This window comes from Cariama cristata, unplaced genomic scaffold (genome assembly GCF_000690535.1).
Source record: "Cariama cristata isolate BGI_N322 unplaced genomic scaffold, ASM69053v1 scaffold30126, whole genome shotgun sequence".
In the NCBI taxonomy this organism is placed as follows: Eukaryota; Metazoa; Chordata; class Aves; order Cariamiformes; family Cariamidae; genus Cariama; species Cariama cristata.
This window is the reverse complement of record NW_009624307.1, coordinates 17,976-30,706: the sequence shown is the minus strand read 5'-3', so window position 1 is coordinate 30,706 and position 12,731 is coordinate 17,976. Positions and strand designations below refer to the sequence as shown.

General features: G+C 42.0%; 1 protein-coding gene across 1 annotated transcript; it reads left to right on the top strand.

Annotated features, from left to right (window-relative positions):
- Positions 1-516: 516 nt before the first annotated feature.
- DNAJC8 (DnaJ (Hsp40) homolog, subfamily C, member 8) lies at positions 517-12,446 on the top strand (the record flags this gene model as incomplete). Its single annotated transcript, XM_009703129.1, has 8 exons — positions 517-636; positions 2,072-2,128; positions 3,882-3,948; positions 4,588-4,682; positions 5,555-5,626; positions 6,848-6,939; positions 7,894-7,969; positions 11,660-12,446. Coding segments are annotated over 8 exons (702 nt in total), but the record flags the coding sequence as incomplete, so codon positions are not given.
- Positions 12,447-12,731: the final 285 nt, after the last annotated feature.

Genomic DNA, 12,731 nt, shown 5'->3' with positions numbered 1-12,731 from the left:
TTTCTTTAAATAAAGGTGAATGTTAAATGTAAATACATAGTTTGCTTTGGTGTAGTACTGTAAAGAACAAAAAGTAAACTGAACTGAACTAAATAACCTGTGATCAGAATGAAGTGGGCGTGTATACTTGCACTGGTGTCACTTAATGTGTTTAATGGGCTATCCTGCCAACAGTGATTTAAAAGCAATAGTGCAGTAGGTTTCCAAGGAATCATGATGACGGTGCTGGTGTAGGAGCAGAGTGAGGGGAAGAACCACAGCTGTTGAGCAAGCCATAGAAGAGACAGGCAGAAGTGCTTTCTAGGATTTTTGATAGTTAAAATGTAATGTTAAAAATACTGTCATGCTGTAGAAAAGGCTAAAAAATGTGCTCTACTAGTGCTTGAGTAAAATAACTACAGGCTTGAGATGAGCAGGAGAGATTGTGAACTGTTAGTAAGGGATGATGATGATGATGACTGGTGTAGTAATCACACGGGAAACAGATAAGCACATTGTGGTGGTCAGTTAATATAGGTCTTTCTTGTTCTTCAGGTAAAGCAAATTGAAAAACGAGACTCTGTTTTAACATCAAAAAACCAAATTGACAGGCTGACCCGACCTGGATCTTCTTATTTCAACTTGAACCCTTTTGAGGTTAGTGTGAACATTTTGTCCTCCCTTCTGACTTGGTATACCAACTTCCAGATTTACTGGGTATTTATTTCAGTAAAAAGACTGAAAATAAAGACAGAAAAAATGCTCTAGATGTAGATTACTGTGCAGAAGGTTTACAGAAGACAGAAGGATACTGTATATGTGCTTGCTCTCTTTTTCACTGTTTTATGGCAAGCACAAACCATATTCTTTTGACACGTTTCCCTTGTGCAACAGCACTGGAAGATTTGGCAGATTAATGCTAGGTACTTTCTGAATGAGAATGTAACAGCTACAGGTGGCACGCTTGTCAGGTTTTGTTCTGAGCGCTCCTGACTCGGCATTTCTAGTTGTGTCTTTTATTTTGGACAGTCATCCCACTGAATTTACGTACTGCATAGAATCAGAGAAGGACTCTCACTGCTCACACTAGTGAACAATCTTTGAGGAGTCACTGGAAAACAGATAATTCCCTCGCACATTACATAGTTTGATTCCAGTTGCAGTCAGTTATAAAGTCTTAATGAGTATGAAAGCCTGAGGAAGATAGTAAATAAAACAATCTGATGTTCATCTGGAGATGGCTTTGCTGGTGTGTATTTCTTCCTGATATTGTCTTCATCTGCCTTTTTAAAGCCTCGGGTGCTTTTTGTAGTCTGGACTTAGGGCTAGTCAGCAGATTCACCTTGACAATGTTCTGTTCTGTGTAGGTCTTAAGTACTTGACTTAGAGAATAAATTAAGAAAGCCATGTAGAAGTAGACTGTAGCTTTCCTATGAGAGAGTGTTTTTTATTTACAGATTCTTAGTGTCAGACCAGTGTACATCTGTGTTGAGTAGGCTCACTTGTTGCTTAGGACTTCTGTTCAGTAAATAACAAAACAGCTCCTAAACTCTGCCACATCCGTGAAGATCAGTAGACAAGTGGGCTCGTTCTGGAAACCAGACAGTAAAACTTTCCTGTCTTCTTTCAAAATGAATATGAATTTTCAAAATAAAATGAATAAATTCTTACAAAGTAGTGTGTTTCCTGCCCAAAGTTCTCAGTTATGAATGATCCAACAGTGTCCCAAAGCCAGCATATGCTTCTGTTTCTGCCAAACTAAGCATTGCTACAGGACTAGTTGAAGGTTTAGACCAATTGTGGCTATTTAGGGATGGCAGCTCTCTACATGAGACTTGAGTGTGGAAAGGACACTGCCATAGTCAGAGGAATCTAGCATTGCTAAAAGTAGAATGTCCCAAACATGGTGTTTCTTAAAATGTTTCCGTTTTGCTAGGTGAAAATTCATGTCCTTGAAGCAGCTCCCTGATGTGGGGGAGCTTTCTGGTGTTGTGTCTATATGCCAGTGAACCAAGTGTTTAGAGGTTGCTGCCAGGAACCTGAAACATGGGGAGTATCATCGAACTTGCTCTGGTCTCACGGTCTCTTTTAGGTACTGCAGATGGATCCTGAAGCCACAGATGAAGAGATAAAGAAAAGATTCCGGCAGGTATTTGGCTTTTGCACTTGAAGCCTCTGAAAGGAAACTAGAAGCTCTGTAGAGATTGTGCAGCTGTGCTTGGGAACAAGAAAAATGGTGGTTAAGCTGTATCTGGGTAAAGGATTAGCCATTTTGGGAAGAAATGCGTAGAACAATCTTTTTATCAACAAGAGGAGAGCTGCAGAAGTGTCCCTGGTCCATGCATGGTATGGTTCTTTGCCTGTAAAGTGGGTGATGGGGCTATTGCAAACTGATACACCTGTGTATATTCAGCTTATTGAACTTTAGTTCAGAGAGAAGGTCAAAATTCATCAGAAAGTAAGAACTGAGAAAAGGTATATATGAATTTGGATCCAGAATTGTATTTTCTGTGAGGTTTCTTTAAGAATTTTAGTGGTCATTTTTGGTAGCTGGGTTACCCTGCTCACTGACCCATGTGCATTGCCTCATGCAACGCAGGAAACTACTCCAGACTTAATCTGCTGACAGATCTGCAGAAGAAATTTGAGTTTAATCAGTGCAAGCCGCAAAGAAACATGGTATTTGAAGGGCTGTAGCCTCCCACCTGAATTAGTGGTGTAAATGTCAAGAACTGTCTTTAGACAGACAGCTGTGCTGGCTGACAGAGGAACATGCCTGCCGAGTTGGTGGTGGGATATGGGCTCCTTATGTATGTGGGAAGTAGGAGGATAACCTTTTAGTCTGTTGCTGGCTTCTCAGTTCTGCATATCAATAAACTGGGGCTGTCTTAGCTTTAGGCTGCTAGAATGCTACAGGGAAATGTTTTAAAGTCAATCTGATGAAATGAAAAAAGTGCATGGAATTGTGCACTGAAGAAATCAAACACATAAATACAGAATGTGAAACAGCCAACAGAAGGAAAAAGGCATTGGCTGTAGCAAATCATGGAGTAAGTCAGCAGTGTGCTGCTGTTTAGGACCGGAGGCAACCCTTTTCCTGTGAACTAGAAAGTGCCATCTGTAGAGTTCAGGAAGTAATTATTTTGCATTCTTCAGCACTGATGCAATTTTAGTTGCTGCACTGTGACTGGCTTTGAACATTATACTAAGAAGGACACAGATAAACTAGAGAGTCCGTACAGCAACAGCAAAAATAAGAGATCTGAACAAAAAAAAAAGCCATATGGGGAAGTTTGAAAGAACTTTCTTTTTCTCTGGAAGAGGAAGGTGGAGGACATGTGCTTTCCAGCCCATTTAAGGTTGCCCTAAACACGGTAGTGATCAATGTCCTGTCTGCTGGATAGAGAGTACAGGAAGAAGTTTTCTTAACTTTCAGTAAAGGAGCCTAAGGAAAAACTTACCCATTTTTTTAAATAGTTTGATATTTGAACAGCCTTAAGGATACTGGAGAACTTCTTGGGAGATGTTGTTGAGTAAGAGGTAAACTTTGGTTGAGGATGATCTTTGTAGGTTTGCTTCTCCTTAAGACCAAGGATACAAAACTTGGGTGACTAAGGGATTCACATCAACCCCAGGCACTGCAGCTGAAGGGTGTTTATATTGTTCTGCACATCATAAGCTGCAGCTTTTCTCAGACAGCTTGTTTGTAACAGGGATTACATTTGATTTATAAGCTTTTACTGATGCATGCTTCTACATGTTGTCAGCTGATTTGTCCCTATACAAAGGAATGTGGTCCCCTGTGATTCCTTCTATCTGAGACTATTTCCCTCCTCTCACAAAAATCTCTGAAATGTTCATCTTTTGCAATGATCTTGATAGCAGGATCCTTTCTCTTGCAGTTGTCAATATTGGTGCATCCAGACAAAAATCAAGATGATGCAGATAGAGCCCAGAAGGCGTTTGAAGGTAGTGTTCTTACTCTTTTTTCTGGGCTGGTGTATGATAGTAGTTGGACTGCTATTTTTCTGTAGCTGGTGTAAATGTTTTATTAGTGGTGGAGGTCCCACTGATGGACAGACGAATTGCTGTAGAGGCGCTTTAGCTGAGGGAGAAGCAGATGTGTTGGGTGGCATTCCAGCAGAAAATTTCACTAGGTGGCAGTAATTGCATTGTCAGTTTGCCACGGGAACAAACATGTCCGTGGGGTTTTGAGGTTGTTCAAGAAAAACTGTTTCATCTGTACATTAGATTTTATTCAAAGACCATACGACAGAAGTTATGTGATGGTTTTAGGTGCTTGCTTTGCATTACTGTGAGGCATTATGCACCTTAAATTTACTTCATGCTCTATAACTAAATCACTTGGTAGGACTTGTACTTTCACCCTGCTGACTCCAAAAGGTATCTGACAATTTCTGCCATTACTGTACACCAGAACTCATTTGACTAATCGTGATGTCACTTACCTAGATGTATTAAAAAACCCCAAACAAACGAAACCCCCTAAATTCTAGGAAGCAAAATTTATATAGTCAACAAGTAGAAATCTTGTGATGCCTTGTGAATGTGACTACTGATGCTATTAATGTTCATGCTTTTTGTTAGCTGTAGATAAAGCATACAAGTTGCTGCTAGATCAGGAGCAAAAGAAGAGGGCATTGGATGTGATACAGGCAGGAAAAGAATACGTGGAACACACTGTAAGTATTCCATAGGAACCTCCAGGGGTAGGGGTGAATGTTAATCAGTCGTTCATAATTTGCTTTTTGGTACAGCTGCTGCATGTTTAGGTCATTAAAAGGTGAGCTGAGCAAACCTTGTAATGAAGCTGTGCAAGTGGACTCTCAGCTCTTCACAGCATGAACAAATGTGCTTTGTCCAAGACTGTTGTTGAGCTCAGTGCAAGATAATTCAGTGAAATTCAGTACTTGAAATAATTAGGTCAGACCACATGATGTGACCTAAATATTTTTTTCAAGTCTGGGAATGAATGATGCAGTTCAGATGTGTGCAGGTGGAGGAAAATAGGTGGTGACAGCAGGAGACTGGGAAGTTTGGGGGAAAATGACCTATAAGATAAGGAGCTAGGATTGCATTGGCCAAGAAGTTAGTTGAGTGATGTGGATGGACTAAACAAGCTTGAGAAAGCAGATGATATGTGAGAACTCAGATACTCTAAACCAAGTTTATGTTCTGCTTGTTGTTGTTAATCTTTTGAATATTACAAAGCAAAATAAACTTCCTGCTGGTTTGGATGGTGTCTTTTGGATATGAATACATCTTAAACAAAAAAAAAAAACCACCACAACAACAGAAGGATTGTGTTGAATGAATAGTATCTAACATAGTATTTTTAATTACTGCAGTTCATATGATAGTGATCTTGTATGTGTTTATCTGGACCTAGGACCAGGAGGTTTTGGTCTAAAATAAAACATTGATCCAAATCAAGAACTTACTATCATCCAGTGTTCTTCCCATACGGTGGGGTAGGAATACAGAACTACTTGGATACAGTTAATGTAAGCCCTATAAAACTTTTTAGGGTCTTATTTTTGTTCTTAATCTTTAGGTGAAAGAAAAAAAGAAGCAGTTGAAGAAGGATGGAAAACCTCCCACTGTAGAAGAGGATGATCCTGAAGTTGTAAGTCATATTGTTCAGAGTTCTGGGGGTAACTTCAGTAAGTTCACTGTTCAGAGAAACTAGGGATTACAAAATGTATTTTGAGGTATAAAGAGTCAAAACCAGTACTGAGGTATTTATTAGACTTGTTAGAGTGTTGTAAATCCTTGCGCTTACAGAAGAACAAATTCTGATAAGCAACCGTAAAGTACTGTATGTTGGATAATACCCATATATTTTAGAAAATATTTTAACTGTAGTGTAAAGAGTATATAATGAGATTACATAGATCAAAATACCCAATTCTTTTCTTGGAGCAAGTCTTCAAGGCTTGTGCATTATGCAGTCTTTTTTGAATTTAATTTCTTTTTGTATTCTGGATGCTGGAAGTGTGGTGTTCTTGCTGCCAGCAGAGACATATATAGAACCCACTGCAGCACGTCTGAAAATGTGCTCTTAGTGGCATTTTGTAGTAAGAGCTATTTCGGCTGTTTCTTCCATCTAGCACTTCCATATAGATACGCTGTTCTGCAACAAATCACTTTGATTAAAAAAGGCGTGACATAACTTAGTTCTCCTTACCTGGTTTCTAGTCTGAAAAAGTGAAGTTATGTTAGAGGCTTTAACAGAATGATAGATGATTATCAAACACTGGCATCATTAGTCTTACTGTCATCACCTTTTTTTTTTTTCCTACAAAGTGATTTTTTCCTTTTGATATCACCACAGTAACCCCATAACCATCTTATTTTCCATTGATTTTCAGAAGTCTCTTGCTGTTCCTTAATAATGAAGTTTGTTTTAAGTATACTGATATTTCCTACTGGAAAGCCAGTGCTAGAATTTTACAACACATCAAGAAGACCTACTGGGAAATTACTATCTGAAAAGTGACCATTTTGCCTTTTTTTTTCGTGTGTCAAATGTAACGTTGCAAGAATTAACAGAAGAGTAAGAGAGCTTGAGATGAACAGTTCTGTTTAGGCACAGGTTCGTGAATACAAATGAAAATGAGACTAATATGAGGCTAGTAAGTAGTTGTTTCCTGGTGTCAGGGCCAGAATTTAATCCGCACTGTTTTACACCTTTTCATACGCCACTGCTAATGACTACTGTCAAGGCAGGATATGGGATTATGTGATCATAGATATGGTTCCCATTCTTTTTATGCTTCTTACATTCTTACGTAAAACAGACTTCTCTAAATGGGCATTATTTTAAGACTGGATTTGTGTTTTACAGTTCAAACAAGCTGTATACAAACAGACGATGAAGCTCTTTGCTGAACTGGAAATTAAGAGGAAAGAAAGAGAAGCGAAAGAAATGCATGAAAGGTATGAGCAGCATTCTGCTTGTGCAGTTCAGACTCTTCTTCTCGCCTTGTGCTTCCTTAGAGAAGATAAAGAATCACAAAGTCTTAGAAAAGTCTAAATTAGAACGGGCTTCTGGAGATCATCTGGTCCAATGCTGAAAGCAGGGCATTGGATTAGGTTAACAAGGGTCCTGTCAAGCTGACTTCCAGTGATGTAGATTCCACCACTTCTCTGGGCACCTTGTGGATTGTAGAGCTCTGTGTGTGAGAAATGCAAACAAGAAACTTGTCCTCCTGTATTTAAGACATTGATATATTTGGTATGCTTATATACTCTTATCTGTATACGTGGCGGCCAGCCAAAACAATGAAATGGTGACACATTTCTGCATGTTGTTAGCATGCAAAGAATTGATTTTTAATTTTAATTAAGTGCCAGAAATACCCTGTGGCATGTGTGATTAGGTGTTTTGATCACATGTTGCCTGAGTGCTTACTGTGGATGCACTCCATAGAGCAAGGTTTCTGTACTGGTTGGTGAAGGCAGTCTGAGAGATGGTTGCAGGGCACTACCTTTGGTTACAGATGAAAATTAGGGGGGAAAAAATGTCATTCTTGCATGCTCAAGTCTTAATTTAGCTTCCCAAAATGTGTACTCTCAACAGTTTTAGAGACTTATCAGTAGAATTATGAAGGAGTCCAACTTGTTTTACCGAGCAGGAGAAGCTGACCCACTAATTAAGTACATGCATGCTGTCAGTAGTGCCAAACCATCTTCTCTGCTAGCTGCTTTTCCAGACTTGAAGTAAAATTCTATTTGCTGTGCTATCTTAGGTGTGTGTATTTATCTCTTCTGATAACCGCTTTAATCTGCAAAGAAATCAGAAGAGTTTTCTGAGATGTTTTGAAAGTATTACTGTGTTTCTTTAAAGTAGGTGCTTGTGGGTTCATAACTTCTTTGTGGCTTCTCTTGCAGGAAGCGGCAGAGGGAAGAGGAAATTGAGGCACAAGAGAAAGCTAAACGAGAGCGAGAATGGCAGAAGAACTTTGAGGTAATCAGCAGCTTAACTTACAGGAGGGACCTCAGCAATTCTTGGCCATGCTGCAGGGAATACCCCTAGTGAGAAGAGGGACCTTTTGTCTACGGGTGCTATAAGATAATTTAAGTAGACACTTAGCAAAAGATCCTGCACAAGCCTGGATTTTGTCATTGTGTTGGGGAGAAGAGCCCACTGATAGGGCTTTGGTATCATCTTTCCAGAAACAAGTCTGGTAAATTAAGGTATAGTATTTTTCAGCTCTGTCAGCAGTTCATTCTTGTCCCTAGTCAGAAATGTGAATTGCTGCTTAGCCCAGGTCACTGGTGACCAGTAAAACTTAATTTGGCATCTATTCAACCACTAGTGTGGACTGTTGTTGGTACTTTTTCAGTCCAGTGGCTAATACATGGGATTTGTATCTCCCGTGAATAACTGGAGTCCTGAATGACAGTTGCTTCCCTTCCACCCTGTATTGAGGTTTTAGGCATACCAGAAGTAGCTTTGTGGGTGTTGTGCTGCTACTCTAGGGGTCAAACCTACAGCCCGCCAAAATATTTTATCTAGGCTGTAACTCTTCACTCATTACAAACCAGAGGTGAAGTCTTGTGACATGCAAGGCGGGTGGTGAGCAGGAAGGAAGTCAGTAACAGTGTGCAGGACCTCATGAAAAGATGAGCTACGTTGTTCATTTAATCCAAAGCTGGATCCCAGTCTATGTTCAAGAGGACTTTAAAAAAGAGGGTATCTGGGAGAGAAGTATATGAGCTGGACTGGCATCCTGTGGAAAGTGGACAACTAGGATGTTTCTGGAGACTCAGCTGGGAAGAGTTTGTGTTCATGTGCTATATAACATGGATATAAGAAGCGGGGTATTCTCAAAAACCTGTGTAATGCTGCTGTGTTGAGTGTGCTATGGGTTTTGTCACGTAATGCCAGAGATATAAATGAGTATGTCACTGGCCTTGCTGCTGGCAGAAGTTACGGGTTCTCATGCCAGATTGGCCACAGAAGTTGGGTGTCATTGCTGTAGGGGTGCAGTAAAGCATAGCAGTTGAGAAAAGTGAGCAAGTATTACAAGCAAATAATGATGGACCAAACCGGGGAGCTGAAGAACTGTTGATATTGCAGCTCTGAGTACCTGTGTGTCCTCAACCACTCCTAGACAGCTGAACCTCTGCACTTGCAGGTGTCTTCAACAGCCTTGCTGGTGACCATTTAATCCATGTGAAAAGACAGTATCAAAGCTTAGGTGTTCATGTCCAAAATGGATCACTAGAATACACAAGAATAAGAAGCTTATTTCTGCTAGTGACTATCATTGAGGGAGGGTGATTGGAGACAGAATAACACATGAATTCTTGGCTGCTCCTGTATGTGTACTAATTCAGTGTCTGCCTTTAAAATATATCTGAAAGGTGTATGTGTGTTTCTGCTTCGAATGATATTTAAACCATAAGGGAAAAAAAACCTTAAGTTGATACTCTGCTTGTGGTTCTGTTTCAGTTTAAAAAAAAAAAAAAAAAAACAACAAACAAAACCCAAAAACAAACCAAAAAAAACCCCCAAAAACCCAAAACTAAACCAGCACAACACAAAAATCCCAACCTTTAAAGGTGCTTACGTTGTACCTCTGCATTGCTCTTCTGGGCTTTCCTGCTTCAGGTGATTCTAGTCCTTGCCTGCATACTGCATCCTGGTTCTGTCTCTTTACCATAAAGACTTGTAGGTTTTGTCCCTCATGTATGTTCTGCAGTATTTCTGAATCCTCATAGGAATATCTGCGTCATCCAAGTGGTTGCCTGCTGTTTCTAGAAGCTATTCATAGGCTGCTTTCAGAGCTGACTCATATCTTGATGCATTTTAGAAGGAGCAGGCTGGAACTTCTGCTTTCTCCCACTCCACCCTCAAAATTCACTTTCTTAGTAATTTCAAGAACAGCATCCACCAGCAAACTGTAAGAAACAAGAAGGTTAGAGCAGAAGTTGCCATACAGCCTTATCCCTAGCAAAAGTGTGATCACAGAATGGTTGAGGTTGGAAAGGACCTCTGGGGTCCATCTGGTCCAATCCCGCTGCTCAAGCACGGCCACCTAGAGCCAGTTGCCCAAGACCATGGCCAGATGGCTTTTGAATATCCTCAAAGATGGAGACTCCACAACCTCTCTGGGCAACCTGTTCCAGTGCTCGGTCACCCTCAATAAAAACATGTTCCCAGATGTTCAGATGGACCCTCCTGTGTTTCAGTTGGTGCCTGCGGCCTCTGGTTCTGGCACTGGACATCACCAAGAAAAGCCTGGTTCAGTCTTTGCAATATCTTTCAGATAGTTGTACACAATGGTGAGATCCCCCTGAGCCTTCTCTTCTCCAGGCTGAACATTCCCAGCCTTTTCTCATATGAAAGATGCTCCAGTCCTTTAATCATCTTTGTGGCCCTTCATTGGACTCTCTCCAGTATGTCCATGTCTCTCTTGTACTGGAGAGCCTAGCACTGGGCGCAGCACTCCAGGAGTGGCCTCACCAGCGCTGAGCAGAGGGGGAGGATCCCCTCCCTCAACCTGCTGGCAATACTTTGCCTAATGCAGCCCAGGACACCACTCGCCACCTTTGCGGCGAGGGCACATTGCTGGCTCGTGTTCAACCTGCTGTCCACCAGGACCCCCAGGTCCTTTTCTCCCAAGCTGCTTTCCAGCCAGGTGGCTCCCAGCGTGTGCTGGCGCCGGGGGTTGTACCTTCCCAGGGGCAACTCCTTGTTGAACTGCATGAGGTTCCTGTCAGCCCGTTCCTCCAGGCTGCTGAGGTCCTTCTGGATGGCAGCACGACCCTCTGGTGTCGCAGCCTCTCCTCCCAGTTTGGTGTCATCTGCAAACTTGCTGAGGGTGCACTCTGCCCCATTGTCCAGATCACTGCTAGTGCCTGGCCTTCCCCCATCCTGCCGTGGGGAAGGAAGGGAGTGAAGCAGACAGCTATCGTAGCCAGAGCCCGTGTGCAGCACCAGAATTGCAGGCATAGCTATGATCAGATGAGCCTTGAGTGTATGGATCCCACACTGTGAATTGTTCTGTCCTACTGTAAAACCTTCAGCCTGCAGGGATCATAGGTCGGCTTTGTGGGGAGTTCTGGTTTTTGTTGGGTTTTTTTTCCCCTCCAGGAGGGGTTTCTGCTGCTCTGCAGGTAGGCCAGGGAGAGGAGAGAGGAGATAAGAGTGCACCAGGGACCTTTTTCTATTGTGTCTTTGTGATGAAGCTTGGGGCAAGAAGCGTGAAAGAAGACAGGAGTACGTTTCCCTTCTCTCTTCTCCCTGCCTCCAAGCTGCAGGACAAGGAGAGCCATCTCAAGCGTGTGAGACAGAGTAAGGAAATGGCACGTTGTGGGCTGACAGATTAGGAACATCCATTGGAGATGAGGTTTCTTGTTTCCTTTGCACTTCAGAGGATTCAGTAGACTCTAGTCAGGACTGCAGAACCCAAGCTGATTCCTTCTGAAACAAGAAACCAGCATGGTGCTTATACTGGTGTTTGGTCACTTGTAGTTCCACTGTGCTGTGTCTGTTGCTCTGGCTCTTCACAGTGTCTGTATGTCCTGGCTGCCAGGGTGCTACATGCTGGATAAGGGGGAAATTGCTATTAAGATCTTGAAACTGGTATGTACTGCCCCTTCTCTGGCTCTTACACTTAACTCTCCACTTCGTCTTTGTTGTTCCCAGGAAAGTCGGGATGGTCGTGTGGACAGCTGGAGAAATTTCCAGGCAAATACAAAGGGGAAGAAAGAAAAGAAAAACAGGACCTTCCTGAGACCTCCCAAAGTAAAAATGGAGCAACGTGAATGATTCTGGCAGCACTGCCCAAGTGCAGCTCCTCAGTCCCCTCCCTGCTTTTAAGGACTCATTGGCACCTAGAGTAAGAATTGCTTTTTAGTAGACTGTTTGTTTCCAGTACAATTAATTATTGGTCAAAGTATTTTTTTGTACTCTGTCCATTTGAACTAGGGCCATAGTATGAACTCGGCCAGGAATGCGCTACATGTAGAACACTTGGCTTAGGAGGGTCCCCACCATTATAGCTGTCCTGTTTGTCTGCTGCCCTGTAACTCAATGTTTTGTACTTCACAGAGATTGTGCTGTTTCACCACTTCCATTTCTAGTTTGAGAGCTGAACAAAATACTGGAAATGCATCCATACCTTTCTGGGCATCATCTTTCTCAGCAAGTTCAGCTTTGGAAAGGTCCGAACTGACTCTGGGAATCTGCTTCCAGCACTGGGCAGTGCAGCTGACCTGCAGTTAAAGTCCTGCAGCTCCTCACTGAACTGAGTGGTGCTTGGAAGGACCCTTCCCCCAAGATCTGATTTCCGAACTAAAATCCCAGCTCTCAGGCTTAGACTTCTGTTAAATCTCAGACCACTTGGTCTCTTCCTGTAAAGGAAAAATAACTTCTCTTGATTAATAGTTAAGTTGCGATGGTCTGTATGTAAAATAAATTTTTACCCAAGTTACAGGGTTTTGGGTTGGTTTTTTTTTTTCCTTGGAATTATTCAAAAATACAATTGCAAGGGTGTGGATTGAGTGCTGACCACTGAAATGTTGCTGTTCTCCTGCATGAATGCTGTCCCTGGAAAGGGTCTGCTCTCATCCTAAAATCTGTTCTGACTTGGATTTTGAAGTGACAGTCCTGCAGAGTGGCACCAAGGAGGACAGGAAGATGATCTCTCTTCCCTGGATGCTGCCTGGGTGGATGCAGGTGTGCCAGAGTCTGCGCTGAAAACTGAGCTTGTTGCTGT